At 40.0% G+C, this 13,566-nt stretch overlaps 2 protein-coding genes across 4 annotated transcripts; both read right to left on the bottom strand.

Annotated features, from left to right (window-relative positions):
- Nucleotides 1-72: 72 nt before the first annotated feature.
- Nucleotides 73-4,060, bottom strand: LOC137785636 (inactive peptidyl-prolyl cis-trans isomerase FKBP6-like). 3 transcript variants are annotated; one of them, XR_011077525.1, is made up of 10 exons: nt 3,828-4,057; nt 3,119-3,236; nt 2,927-3,016; nt 2,648-2,850; nt 2,161-2,280; nt 1,840-2,037; nt 1,202-1,311; nt 912-1,006; nt 459-581; nt 73-181 (listed from the first exon to the last, which is right to left on the bottom strand). XR_011077525.1 is itself a non-coding variant. In XM_068577056.1 (9 exons), the coding sequence occupies exons 1-8, from the start codon at nt 3,897-3,899 to the stop codon at nt 934-936; spliced, it is 984 nt and encodes a 327-aa protein (XP_068433157.1). In that variant the 5' UTR covers nt 3,900-4,057; the 3' UTR covers nt 189-581; nt 912-933. The 3 variants fall into 3 exon arrangements, 1 of the variants encoding a protein (XP_068433157.1); XR_011077526.1 differs by lacking the exon at nt 73-181 and having other exon boundaries at nt 188-581; nt 1,202-1,331; nt 3,828-4,060; XM_068577056.1 differs by lacking the exon at nt 73-181 and having other exon boundaries at nt 189-581.
- Nucleotides 4,061-5,095: 1,035 nt separating this feature from the next.
- On the bottom strand, nt 5,096-9,931 carry tmem244 (transmembrane protein 244). Its single transcript, XM_068577440.1, has 6 exons — nt 9,833-9,931; nt 7,367-7,452; nt 7,139-7,215; nt 6,610-6,735; nt 6,138-6,182; nt 5,096-5,592 (listed from the first exon to the last, which is right to left on the bottom strand). Exons 1-6 carry the CDS (start codon nt 9,923-9,925, stop codon nt 5,495-5,497), a joined length of 525 nt encoding a protein of 174 aa, XP_068433541.1. The 5' UTR covers nt 9,926-9,931; the 3' UTR covers nt 5,096-5,494.
- Nucleotides 9,932-13,566: the final 3,635 nt, after the last annotated feature.

Here is a 13,566-nt window from a genome sequence, read left to right on the forward strand (position 1 = left end):
ATTGTAATATTATTCATCTGTCACATAACCACACTCACTGTGCATTCCTTTGTCAACAGATAACAAATCATACAGATAACCACAAGGTCATTTATTTCACAGTAATTCAACACCAAGAACAAATGATGTCGGAAGAGCAATTCAATTATCTTCCAAATCAAACAGGAGCCAAGTGTCTGATCTAAAAAAAAAAAAGACAAGTTATCTTGGAAGTGAAAAACGTTCAAATTTTGCCTCATCATTATTACCTCAAGAGTGATCAGACCTATGTGCAATTATTCAACACTCCAGCAAATAGTCTTTTTAAACATGTGGCATTATTATAGAAAACTCCCTGCAAATCTTCCTCCAGCCGGCATATTAAGGTTTTTAAGGCAAAAGCAAATTTAGGCAAAAATATATTGGCAATCAGAACTTTTGAACTACATTTTTAACAAACAAGAATGTTCAAAGCTTACCTAATTCTTCGAAAAGAAAAATAACGATACATCTGTACATTAGTCCTTTCGCAATGTACGCAAAAAAAGTTTAACTTTCAGAGTTTGCAGAACTGGAGTGTTGTTCTTTACCCACAAAGTCATCTGCAACACACAAACATGTGAAATGAGATCAAGGAGATTAACCTTTCTGAAAACCTTAAAACACAATGCAATGGGATTTTTTCTGTCCTTTTACAAGTATCTAATTTGGTACTGGGCAGTACAATGTGTGCACCTGATTATTTTTGAATGGTAAAACGAATGTCAGCACTAGTCTGGTCCAATATCTTGTGTGAGTATCGCTGCGAATCATTGAAGCTGTAGTTGTGGAATGCAGATAAATATATTCGTTTTTATGTCAAGGGTAAAATGATAAAAGATTAAGGAAAGAGGATGAACATTGATGAGCCCCTGAGAGACAGGATCTCTTACCTTTTCACTCATCTTTACGTCTTCACTTGCTCCTCAAGTCTCTGAACATCTTGGAGTATATGACCTTCTGTTTGTCCAAGCTGTCCTTATAGCATCTGAAATAAGGACACAGGTTATACACATAGAATATCTCAGGGAACACTGCCATTTTGAACTAAAACACCCCAAAAAATATACAACAAGCGTAAGTCAGGACATGTCTGATGAGACAAAAATACAAGCTTGATAATCACCTAGAAATACATATTCAATATAAACTTCCCGTATTTGTCAACAAAAGTTCATCTTACGTTGCCACTTTCCTCAGCAGGTTGTTGATGTCACAGTCAAAGGGCTTCTTGGCTTGAGCGGTTATGAGGCAACCCTGGGCGCTCTCGTACTCATGCAGCTCCAGATACGCCTGACAGAGATGACATCAGTCTGTATAATAATGGCCTACTTGTTATCTTGAGTGTGAGCAATCAGCAGCCGAGTAGAGCTTCGAACGAAAAATAGTCACCCACTATTGTTTGATAGCCAAATGATTGGTGAAGTCATTTTCATGCCGTTCTTATCCCTTTGCTGCTTTTTTGGTTTTTATATCATATTAAACTCAAATCTGTGTGCTTTAGACTGACAAAACAAAACATTTAAAGTTATCACTTTAGACTTTGACTTTTTATAGCCCAAACATGGTAGCAGTATATATACTTAAAATACAGTACAACAGTTGAATTATTTTTCATAGTTCTTCAATCGACATATCAAACTTGATACAAATCTCCAAGGGTTGAACCTCTACCGTGCCTATGCCGTCATACTCTTTATTTTTAACCTCCTTTGTGACCTAAAACCTCTAATATCAGACACACTTAAAAGACTTCCAAGAGCCTGTGAGGATTTATGTTTGACGGTTTTGCGAAGCAAACAACAAAAAGCCCCGTCTCACCTGACCGCAGCGGAAAAGAGCCTTTGTGTTGGCAGAGTCTATCTCCAAGGCTTTGTTGCCATATTTCAGGGCTTTGTGCGGGCGGTCCAGACGGAGCTCAGTGAGGGAAAGGTTGAGATAGAGAGGAAGCAGCGCTGTCTTTATCCTCTCCGTCTCTGAATCGCTTGGTAAGTCTCTGTTCCCTAGCAGCAGCATTGCCTTGGCCAAGCACAGAATCCCTTGCTAAATACATTTTCACCTTTACAAGTACAGACACACAAAAAAAGGGCAAAGTACCTGAAAATAGAGCGTGGTTTCTTGATACACTCTTCCAAAATTTACCTGCTTATAGCGATCTTTGGCGTTGTCGTAGCGGCTTTGGTTGAAGAAACGGTTGCCAAAGCTGCGTAGTGTGCCGACAACTTCGAGCAGCGTGGACAGAGAAACAATGTTCTGCTCCTCCTGAAGACAGAGAATGTAAAAAGTAACACAAAGTAGCCAACAATACAAACAGCAATCTTAAAACAGCAAATTGTCTACCTCCTTCAGTCTTATTTTCACTATTAAAAGGTTTTATTTTAAGAGAAAATGAAGAAAAAGCAACAGCTTGCAGGCTAGAACACGTTTCAACCTGCACAATGATAACAATAACATGAGCAGGATTCTTCAGTTGCATGCATAACTATATGGGAATATGAATAAATATCCTCATAATAGCATGACAAATACATGCATTGGCTGTCAAGTGAGAAAAAAATACGTTGTGTGATTTCTGACCTCAAAGCACTCCCAGACTGTGACAACATTGGGACACCCGAAGTTTCCCTACCGGACTCATTGTGATGAAGTCATCCACTTGTGCCGAGTCGAGAAAGTCGAGGATCTGAATCTCGTACAGGATCACGGCAGCAGCGGGAATGAGCGGAGGACAACCCATGTCCCCGTAGGCGTACTGGGGCTGGAAGAGGAAGCGAGAGAACTCTCCTTTCCGCATGGTCAGCAGACCCATCTCCAGTCCGGCCAGCGTCACATCTGTTTGAATGATTATTTAAAAAGCTGCGGTATCATGAAGGAAACTTCTATTAAACCAGCACAATTAATTACTGACCTCTCCCTAACTTCATCATCCGAGGGTACTTGAGGTGCGTGGTGGTTTCAAAAGGCCGGTCAGAATATTCCAGGAAACCCGAGTAATGGACTGTGGAAGAAGGGGAGTAAGGAGGGGAGAGGTTACGGCGGAATAAAATTATTTGGCAAACTGTGTCATGAGTTTTTAGAACAAAATCGCTCTCGTAAATACTCAATACTGAAGCATTTTCAGGTACAGGTGGGCCCTCTCCAGATTGGACCACCTCTTTCAGGATGCCTCCATCTCCCAGGACATCATTCATCTGTTGGCGAAGTTGATGGAACGGACCCTACAAAGACCACGAAAAAGACTTGAAATAACTCCACATTGCAGTCCTTAAGTTATTGTTTTGTGGGTGCAAAGAAAATTTAGTTCCACAATAGTTTCCTCTTGGGTTTTCATTCTATTGAGAGGCTTTGAAACAAAGACACATCTACAGTAGTTGCAAACATAATATTGAGAAAACAGAATTGTATTCTTTTGTCAGCTCTTTCTTTTCTTTTGTTGTGTATTTTTGTCACAAGACACACTTTATATATTGTACATATATATTATTAGGCTTACAGCAGACTCTTACTTTCACTGTATAATGTGTACACTTTAAATTACTTCATATATCTGTTAACAGTGCATTAATGATATCAACTACTGACAAGAATCCATTGTGAGAATATAAAGTTAAAGTATCTGACTAAATTTAAACTAAAGTCACATGCTGGTATGACGATCACACTCTAGACACACCTAAAAGAAGTCACGAACTGAGACACATATCTCAAAAAAATACAGGCTAATAATCATATTTCATCTCAACTTATTGGTAACGTCTCCGTCTGCAGTAACGTGGTCTCACGTCACCGAGCTCAGCCAGCTAGCTTACCGGCGTGCTCCTCGTTAGCCGCTCCTCGGGGCTTACGAACCGCCGGATACTGGATACTAAACCGTTTGCCATTCAGTCGGTAAGTTAGTTACGGTTACCGTTCGGGCAGGTTTATTTTTATTTTTTTATTTTTTTTTACCGGAGTTAACCAAGTGGCTTAATTGAGAGCACGAGTAGCTTTACGTCGGTTTGGCGGTCACTCGTCACCGAGTGACGTACCGTACGTTACTGGCTGCAGCTCGCGAGGGGGGCGGAGCTTAACTGTGGGTCGCACGCGGCGGCAGCAGGAGACGTTGACAAAAAAACTGCGGTTAATTCGGACTATTTCCGCTGCCTTCAAAGTTTACACAGGAAGTCACAGAAAAAGACTTCCTGTTAGTTCAGAACGTTATGCTGTTTGTAGTTTACAGATCATGTGTGTTTTTAAATATATATTCATGTAGTAATGTGTGTGTAGCTGCATCCTTTGTTCTTTTTATGTCTGCCTGTGAAATACATTACTGCTGTTTAAACATGTGACTAATAGTCAATAATCAAGCGTTAAGTATTACAGCTACACATCAAATAAGGATTAACTACAACAAGTGATGTTTGCTGTCAGATCTAAGAGCCTATCAGCTCTCTGATGTGGTGACTTCACATGGCTATGAATTGGCCTTCAACCCTCACGGACTTTGCGCGAGCGCCCCTCAAAGTCCAAGAGGGTTTAGCCGTGTCTGACATGCAGACTTTGCCCAATAAGGAATTACCCACAACTCATTGCAATGTGAATTGTACGTGAGGGTGGGGATTGAGATTGGGCCCTGCTGTTTCCCTGCAATTTGACATGTTTTTGTGTAACAAAATACACAAATCAAACATTTGAAATAAAATAGGATACTTCAAAACAATACATTTACTTTCTGCAGGCCTCAAATTCTTTCTCATCCGTGACTTTGGGAGAGAAATGGTTATTTTGATCTATTTGTTCATTTCAGAGCCAGGACTAATGGGTCTGTCTTTGTTATCCAAGTGTGTGCCTTTTAGGCCTCTTCTAGTTTCACATATATACAGACACAAACACACACACAAAATAAACAAAGAAGCCCACATTCTGCTTTTAGTATTTAATATAAATCAAGTTTTAACTAATATATACAACCAGAATTAAAATACAGATAATAATTGTCTTTATCAGACTGTGACACTATACTTCATACTATACAAACTTCATATTCATACAATATAAATATAACACTAACATTACAAAAGTAACATTGCTGGCTTAACTCACCATTAGATAAATAGTCAGTGGATTTATTTCAACTTGGTCATATTTTATTTAGCAGCTGTGTCGAGTGTCATCTCCTCTATTTGTATTCAGTTAGTAAAGAAACAATACAAAACATTATGTTAACTGTACAGAATATGCTTTAGAAAATAGACAAAGTTGGGACATTTGTACAAGGAGGGATGTGACTATTAGCTAAATAAAACAAAGTTATCTAGTAAAGAAAGTGTTTCTTGTGGTTGCTTTATATAATACAGTATATTCTTGATAGACACACTTGCTCACATCGACGTTAACATGAACCGAGCGGTGCAGTCGTTAAAAAGTGAACCCAGTGGGTGAATTCAGACCTGAGCTGAACCAGTAAACCAATTAAAAGCTTTCGTCATTGCGTTGGTTAGAAGTTTTGTAGTTCAGCTGGATAGACAAAGTTGCTTCTGAAGAGTTTATGGGCCATGAGCTGTCCTCCAAATATCATCATCACCAGGCCTGAACCTGCAGGGAGAGGGATTTAATGATTAAGAAAAAGAGATCAAATCACGGAAGGTTTAGTTCCCAGCAGCTGTCCTGAAAAAGCTTGAACCTAAAGGGATGTGAGAAGTAGGGCTGGCCGATTTGGCCACACTCAAGAACAGTATGTGTGTCAAGATATTGGTCTATACGTGGACTTCTTTACTCTCGTGTGATTTAAACACTTGACGAATGAAAAGTTTGAAGTATTTTCTTATTTAATTCAAATCTTCAGTGCAAATTGATCAGATGTATGTACAGTCTGTGTAGTTAGTGTGTGCTTGTTATTATCAATTCAGTGATTGTCTATCACGATACTCGATTTCCTCAAGATAAGATCACAGTTAAAAAGGTAATAAACTATCATATTGAAATATTGCCTTGACTATAACTAGTCAAGGAAAAAAAGGGAGTTTTTGTGAGTCCGGGAAAAGGCAAAAGTAATATCAGATAAAAAGGAGAGAGAAGGAAATAGATGGTTTCAGCTAAGGATATGGAGGATAGAATGAAGAAGAACGTAGAAATCTTACCCAGAGCTACCCACCAGTGCTCGGCTGAAGGGAAGTCTGACATCACTGCGGACACATTAAAACTGTGTATTTCATCTCAAACATCAACAACTACTTGAAGATAAAACATGAAACTTGACTTTTCTCGATGTCTGTAAGTGAATGGTGTAAAGAAAAGGGTGCAACTTTAGGATGTTTGGGCTTTTCTTCAGGTCCTAATCTTTTGAGTGTGTCTACTACAGTGTTTGTTGTATTTAAACGTTGGTAAGAAATGTATGTTGGTCCTTTAAATTCTCACAAACACAAAAGGATAGAGTGTGTGTCATGCGTGTGTGTGCGTGTGTCTATACATATCCGAAACCACTATACCCAGTTATATAATCAGGCCTCCAATCCTATCAGCTGTTCCGCTCCATTGATCCACTCCGTGTGTGTGTGTGTGTGTGTGTGTGTGTGTGTGTGTGTGTGTGTGTGTGTGTGTGTGTGTGTTTACCTGCCACAGTCATTGCGATGTGCAGCAGTGTGACAGTTATGGCATAATCCCAAACCCACTCCTCGACAATCCAGGCGAATATCAGCCCTCCCAGAATATAGGTCACTTCTGTGGAAATTACACCAACTGGAGAGAAGAGGAAAAACAACCAACGACCAGTTTGATGATCCTTCTTTACTTCTGTGAAAGTACAATTACTCCCAAGTAGTAGGGATGTAACACAATCATTAGTAATACAAAATATGGATGTGGTAATCCTGATTAGACTATTGGATTATTTGTAGTTAATGTGTTTTTCCATGTTGTTCCTGGTGGAGGTGGAGCTTGAATCTACAACAGTGCTTTATATTTTATTAGATGAACACATTGTATTGAATAACTGTCTGTTATCTGTGCATATGACAGTAAAAACATCTTGAATCTTGTTAGTATGTAAAACCTAAATCTAAAGTATTGCATAACATTTTAATACTCAAGTAAATTTCAGTAAATCTAACTACTTGAGCCACCGTCCACCAGCGGTGCTCACCGAGGTATTTGGGGTTCTGCCATGACGGTTGAGTCGTGTAGTCGAATGGCGCCAACAAGCTGTTGATCTCATGAACCCTGGAGAGACACCGCAGAAGATGACAGACAGTCAATGTCCACTTTAGTTTGTATTTTTATTCTTCGCACGATAACATTTATCTTGGAGCAAACTGTCGAGGCCGATGCAGCATGTGTGTGTGTGTGTGTGTGTGTGTGTGTGTGTGTGTACCTGAGCAGTCCGATGCAGAGACTGACCACAATGTAGTAGAGAGAGTAGAAGCACACCATGCACATCAACAGATTCTGCAGGACAACCTGAGGAGACGGAGAGATGTTTATTAATAATGATCCGTGGTTTTAATTGTAACTAGCATGAGGAGCATAAGTAGCATACTTTCTTTTTTGATGGTGTGGAACAGACAGCGTCTTATCGCTTATTTCACTTACTGATAATTAATAATGCTTCATCTACTGTCTATTGTATGTTCCTGCCACCATATTCACATAGTTCCTTTATTTGACTTCTGACTGTTTACATATTACAACCCTGAGGTTAAACTGAAAACTAAAATGACATAAATGAGAATTATTACTCAAATGAATGGATTAAAGGCTTTTGAAATGTCTTCCGTTGCCCGTCTGGGTGTTTTTGCTTCAAATGAACAAGGTAATAACAGAGAAAATATGACTATAAATACCAAGTAATAAACATAAACCCTCGTGTCAGTGACTTTAATCGGACTAGACAGCTGTACATTTGGAGATATTTCCGGTGATATTTATTGTGTCTCCCAAAGCTAACAAAAGAAATCTTTTTCTTTTCTCCATCTTCTCTTTTCCCTAATGACCAAACTAACGCTGACAGTCGTTGCTCGCCTGCTAAAGTCTTCTTTCATCGACGATTAACTGCAGCTTTTTACAGGAAATGGGTTCCACGACACCCTCCGAGGAGAGACAACACAAAAAAAAAGAGACCTCTTCCTCACAGCTGAACACAGGTGGAACTGATTACATTAATAACGAGCTGCGTTGCAGTCAGGTGTGCCGGTGCCAGGGCCCCGCATGCTGGCTTCCTGCCACGCGTTAATGAAATGTAATCATCATTAATCTCATTAGTTACACCTGTTCTTTTCCTGCTGCGCCAAGTCAAACATCAGCTGTGATAAAGATCACGAATAAGATCATTTCACTACACTCTCTTATTAAAGGGAATAGGTCCAAATCTGTTTATTGTGATACATAGTGACTATGAAGACCGTCATGTTATGAAATATCATATGCCTATTACATATATAGTTCAAACAAACTCCAAAGCTCAACTTATAGTGCTATAAAACAGAGAACAGCAGCACTTCAGTCCACCGTGTTGGTTCAGACTGAAATACATCATAAATGCAACTCATAAACCACCATTGGATTGCCACCAAATATTGCGCAGACATTCGTGGTCCCCAGAGGGTGAATCCTACGCCAAACAACGGTCAAACACCGTTAAATATTCAACTCTAGTCTTAACAATCTGCTCCCGGTCGGAGGCTAACTCTCAACAGGCTATAGTAACACAATCCCACCTCACTTTCTCTGCCAATCCCAGGTACGGTCATGTGTCCTCCCCCCCACCCTCACAGGTAGCGAGGATGATTGACAGGTTTCACAGGTCATGAGACCTTTGCTGACCTCATGAACTCAGTAATTGCAATAAGCAATCTTCTTATCTAGAACAACTTCTTCCTGTAAAGACAATAACACTTAGAACACAATAGGTTAACACTACATGTCACTCAGGCCGTGACACTACTAAAGTGGGCATTCCCTCCAGTAGTCATCAGACTATTTCACTTAACCCCGCTCCGTCGCCATCTGGACATCAGTGGAGGATGCTGAGGTCTTTACTAAACTCGCTAATTGGACTTTACAATTACATTCTCCATCAGTGAAACACATATTTGTAACTTTTAAAGTATACATACATATATTTTGCGAACCGTACAAGAGTCTGTATTGTACGGTGACTGTGTTTATTGTCATGCATCAAGTTAAATTCATCGTTTGTGCAAAGATTTGTTTGCTTTGTTGTCCTTCTAAAATGTGCAGCAATGAGAAGTAGAAGGCGGGCGGTATTGAACAAAAATTCCCATCTCTACCATGAAAATAAATAAACAATGACTATAAAGGATGCGCTGTTTTAAACCGACCTACATTTCATTGTATCGTGGCCCACCTGAACCACGTGCTCAGACAGCCGTGAGGATATCGGTTTGTCTGGAGGCGGTAAAGTAGCTTAGCTCATGCCAATACTTAAGAGAAAGCATGAGCCTTCACTAGCCTGGTTTGTCTGTCATCTCTGCACTGACAATTAAAAAAACAAAAAAAACATCCCGCTCTACAAACCAGCTGTGAGGCTTTGAATTGAATTATTTTGGTTGATTACTCTGAAGTATGCTTGTAAAGGGTAAACACAAGTCTAAGTGTGCCATTAGGACACAAACCTTATAAACTACTCAGTTTAATGGTATGCCTGCATTGAGGATGACGTCATAAAAGTGCTTGTATAAAAATCTAATTTAAGGAAACAGGCAATACACTTGGTTACAAGTGAGTTGCTCGAGACATGTTGTAAACACCTCGCTGTGTGCCGACACTCTGCCTCCTTAATCCCATCTGTTATAGCAAACTCATCATGCCGCGTCCTTACCAAGGTGTCACTGGGTGTAGTCTTGAGGGAAAAGGGTCCATGGCGTTTTATGAGCGTGAATCCAAAGCAACGACAGCAGTAGTCCAACAACATGAATGGCTGCTCATGGTCTAAATGAGAGAAGGTAGGCTGCGTGTGTGTGTGTGTGTGTGTGTGTGTGTGTGTGTGTGTGTGTGTGTGTGTGTCTGTGTGTGCGTGTGCGTGTGCGAGTGAAAGAGAGAGCATGTTGGGGAGGAGGAGGCAGGAGGATTGGATTAGAAAAAATGGGATTACTACTAAGAAGAGTACTGAGAGTAAATCCCAGAAGGGATAATGGTGAACACACTCTCGTAGAAGGAAGTTTGTTATGAGGCTAAATACTTCAGCAAGTGCGACAGACACATATTTATATTTGGATTATTTGTATTTATTTAATTGTTTTTACCTTCGGGCGTCTTCCTTGTCCCTCTATTAAGTCATTCTGCAGATTTTTCCATTCCTTTACGTCCTGTTTCTTGTTTTATTTATTTATTGTTGCACAATTCAAACAATAAAATTCAACCAAAAAAAGCCAACTGGGCTTATTTGAAGCCTCCACTTATAAACATAAAATTAAATATGCATAAGACAGACAACAAAAGAAAAAGAAGGAAAAAAAGAAAAATAAGTTTTTTTTTTGTACAATCCCATTTCTTCTTTTTCCGTATTTTAGTTCCCATTTGTCACAGTGTCCCTCTTATCTCTTTCAGTCTTTCCCTCACTGCACCTCTTCTCCGTCCAGAAAAACTAGAGTAAAAGTATAAGAATCTGTTTAGTTGACTGGTGTACAGATTATTATTCTGACTGTTTTCATAATCAACTGATTGTGTGAGTCCATTTTCAAGAAAAGATATGCAAAACATGTCCAACTTCTTTCATGAGGATCTGCTCCTGTTCTTCGTCTTATACGATGTTAATGACATATTGTCAGCAGGACAACTATTTCTTTAAATTTAATTTGGTTTTGGAGAAATTCTGATCTGCATTTTTACTATTTCCCAACATATTATAGCCAAAACAACTCGTTGCTAATTTAAAAAATGAAAATGAATCTCCAAATGAATTATGAATGTTAATCATTATTAGTTAACTGTTATTAACACCGACATCATACAGAAACTTAACTTGACCTAAATCCTTTTAAAGGTGTGAATCTTGCCTGAAGTTCCTTTTTTTACGCTACAATTCATCCTGAAAGTCCATCTTTAGACAAATCTGCAACAAAACCTGAAGAGAGACACGATTACAAACACTAGGTGGTAGCATTGCTTCACAGGCGGAGATGTGCACCAAGCAGCTGACAGCAGCATATCAGAGGCTTCCTGATGCACCGTTCATTCCTATGGATCTCTGATGATGGAGTCGGGAAACCAGTCTGCTCCATGTTTTATTTCACTTTGACATCTTGAATAAAAACAGACGAGAGACGGGAGAATCGTGTCCATCCGTCATCCGCTCATGAAAAGACAGAAGGGAAAGAAAAGAGGTGGTGATGGAGGAATGACGAGAGTTCAACAGATTTTCCTCCGGAAACAGCGAAAAAGAAACTCTATTCAACTCTACAGCGTCACAGCCTGCGTATGTCTGTGTGTGTGTGTGTGTGTGTGTGTGTGTGTGTGTGCGGGAAAGCACGTGCACGTGCACCTTTTATGTGAGAGGCTGACTTGGCTGCCACGGTAACCTGCATCATTGTAGCCATAGTGATGAGAGCAGAGGAGTGGGAGGGGGGATGTAGCGCAAGGTAGGCGTCATACCTCACCCCCTGTGTGTGTGTGTGTGTGTGTGTGTGTGTGTGTGTGTGTGTGTGTGTGTGTGTGTGTGTGTGTGTGTGTGCAGTGGTACATTTTATACTGTGAAGCGCAGAGAAAACATTTTTTTTATATCTCTGGATGTTTCCTCTGACTCAAAAATAGCATCAATTTAAATTTGATTTTGAATAAAAATTACATTTCACCATTTTTACTCAAGGACGTTACCGGCTTGGGAATAGTCTAGTTTCCCTCTGCTTCAGTCTTTATGCTAAGCTAAGCTAACCAGCTGCTAGCTTCAGCTTTATATGTTCCGTAAAGTGGAGAGTGGTGTCGATCTTTTCATGTGACTCTCTGCAAGAAAGCGAAAAAGCATATTTCCCAACATGTTGAAGTATTCCTTCAACGGCATGTAGTGTTTGCCCTTAAAGGTGCAGTGTGCAGGATCTGGCTCCATCTAGTGGTGAGGTGACATATTGCAACCAACAGGAACTTCTCCCTTGTACCCAACGTGTGGGGGAACTGCGATGGCCGAGGCAGAAATGCTAACGGCCATTTCTAGAACCATTTTGTTTGGTTTGTCCCTTTTGGGCCACCGTAGAAATATGGCAGCCAGCTCTGTGAGGAAGACCCCCGCAGATAAACAACTCATTCAAAGGGGAACAAAAACACAATGATTCTTATTTTCAGGTGATTATACACTAAAGAAAGCCTACTTCTTGATATTATAATCCATTTCTGCACACTGTTCCTTTAACTGCTGTACATTTGTGAACGTAAACCCTATATTATCAGTATTATGAGTTCAAAGTTGTCCACGGTGACGTTCATAAAGCCTCAACATCCGATAAGTCGTCTGAACTCGACCATTCAAAACACACATTTTCACCGAAACCCTTCCTCAGTCCAACACAGCGGAAGCTCACCAGTGTTGAAATAACAAGACGAGTGGAACGTTTGAAGCTTAAAAGCATTGCAGATGGATTTCAAGGCCCTTATGAATTATTGAGCCCATACTAAACCTCAAACGACAAACAACACGACTATCTATTTTTCGAGGAGCCCAGTAAAGCTAAAAAAAAAAAAAAAACCCTATCGTTCTGGCATCCTATGTGTTTTTTTCTCCAAGTCATAACAAATAACTCGAACATAACAGTACATTGCAGTACATTTAGATATCAGTATGAAGCACGTTAGCAGATGATAAGTATGAAAAATGGGGCTGACAGATGATTCAACGGCGCGCTCCTGTATATCTACAGGGAGTGTTTACGCCACACGAGTGGCTCTCAACAAGCTGCGTCGTATCATCGGCAGCAGAGACATGAACGCGCTGTCTCGCTGCTGTTCTCCAGATCTGTTTATAAACTCTATGAAAATCCATGAGACACAGAGCGATAGATGCCCGTGAGAATTTATTGATGTCAACATGTGTTTTGTCGAAGCAGAGAGGATGCAACTATCATCCGGTGTAGTGTGTGTGTGTGTGTGTGTGTGTCACACAAACACGCAGATTGATGCCTGGTGACTCATTTAAAATATACAAAAAGAGACATTTAGCAGTAATTGGAAAGTGAGGATGAGGTTTTCATGACAAGTGGGAGAAAGGAAAGAATAAAAAAAGAAAGAAAGACATATGTTTATGATTGGGACATCCAACACAAGATCCAAATATACTTTTTTTTGGTTTTCTGGGATGCTTTCACTACTTTCTGATATTTTGTAGAGCAAAAAATGAGCCAATACCACGCACAACCATTCGTCCCGCCTTTTTCCAGCCAATTACCCAATCACTGAGCATGAAACAACCATGTCTCCTTTTGGGTTTCCTCAAGCCCCCAATCTGTCGATCATACTTTGATCCATTGAGATATTATTTTTTCAAATGATAAAACTGTTCCAACGGACCAATTTACTCCTCTCCACCGCACACTTTTCCACTCCACTTCCTCCTCTTGCCTCCTCGCG

This window comes from Clinocottus analis, unplaced genomic scaffold, assembly GCF_023055335.1.
Source record: "Clinocottus analis isolate CAN_PGR_092001 unplaced genomic scaffold, fCliAna1.0.p SCAF_15, whole genome shotgun sequence".
NCBI lineage: Eukaryota > Metazoa > Chordata > Actinopteri > Perciformes > Cottidae > Clinocottus > Clinocottus analis.

Excerpts from the sequence above, each read along its gene's own strand:
- LOC137785636 (XM_068577056.1), bottom strand. The coding sequence starts at position 3,899 with ATGGCAAACGGTTTAGTATCCAGTATCCGGCGGTTCGTAAGCCCCGAG. Across the intron at positions 2,851-2,926 it reads GATGATGAAGTTAGGGAGAG|ATGTGACGCTGGCCGGACTG; the intron begins GTCAGTAATTAA and ends TCATTCAAACAG. Across the intron at positions 2,281-2,647 it reads ACTTCATCACAATGAGTCCG|GAGGAGCAGAACATTGTTTC; the intron begins GTAGGGAAACTT and ends CTCTGTCTTCAG.
- tmem244 (XM_068577440.1), bottom strand. The coding sequence starts at position 9,925 with ATGTTGTTGGACTACTGCTGTCGTTGCTTTGGATTCACGCTCATAAAA. Across the intron at positions 7,216-7,366 it reads CTCTGCATCGGACTGCTCAG|GGTTCATGAGATCAACAGCT; the intron begins GTACACACACAC and ends GTGTCTCTCCAG. Across the intron at positions 5,593-6,137 it reads GCACTGGTGGGTAGCTCTGG|GTTCAGGCCTGGTGATGATG; the intron begins GTAAGATTTCTA and ends CTCTCCCTGCAG.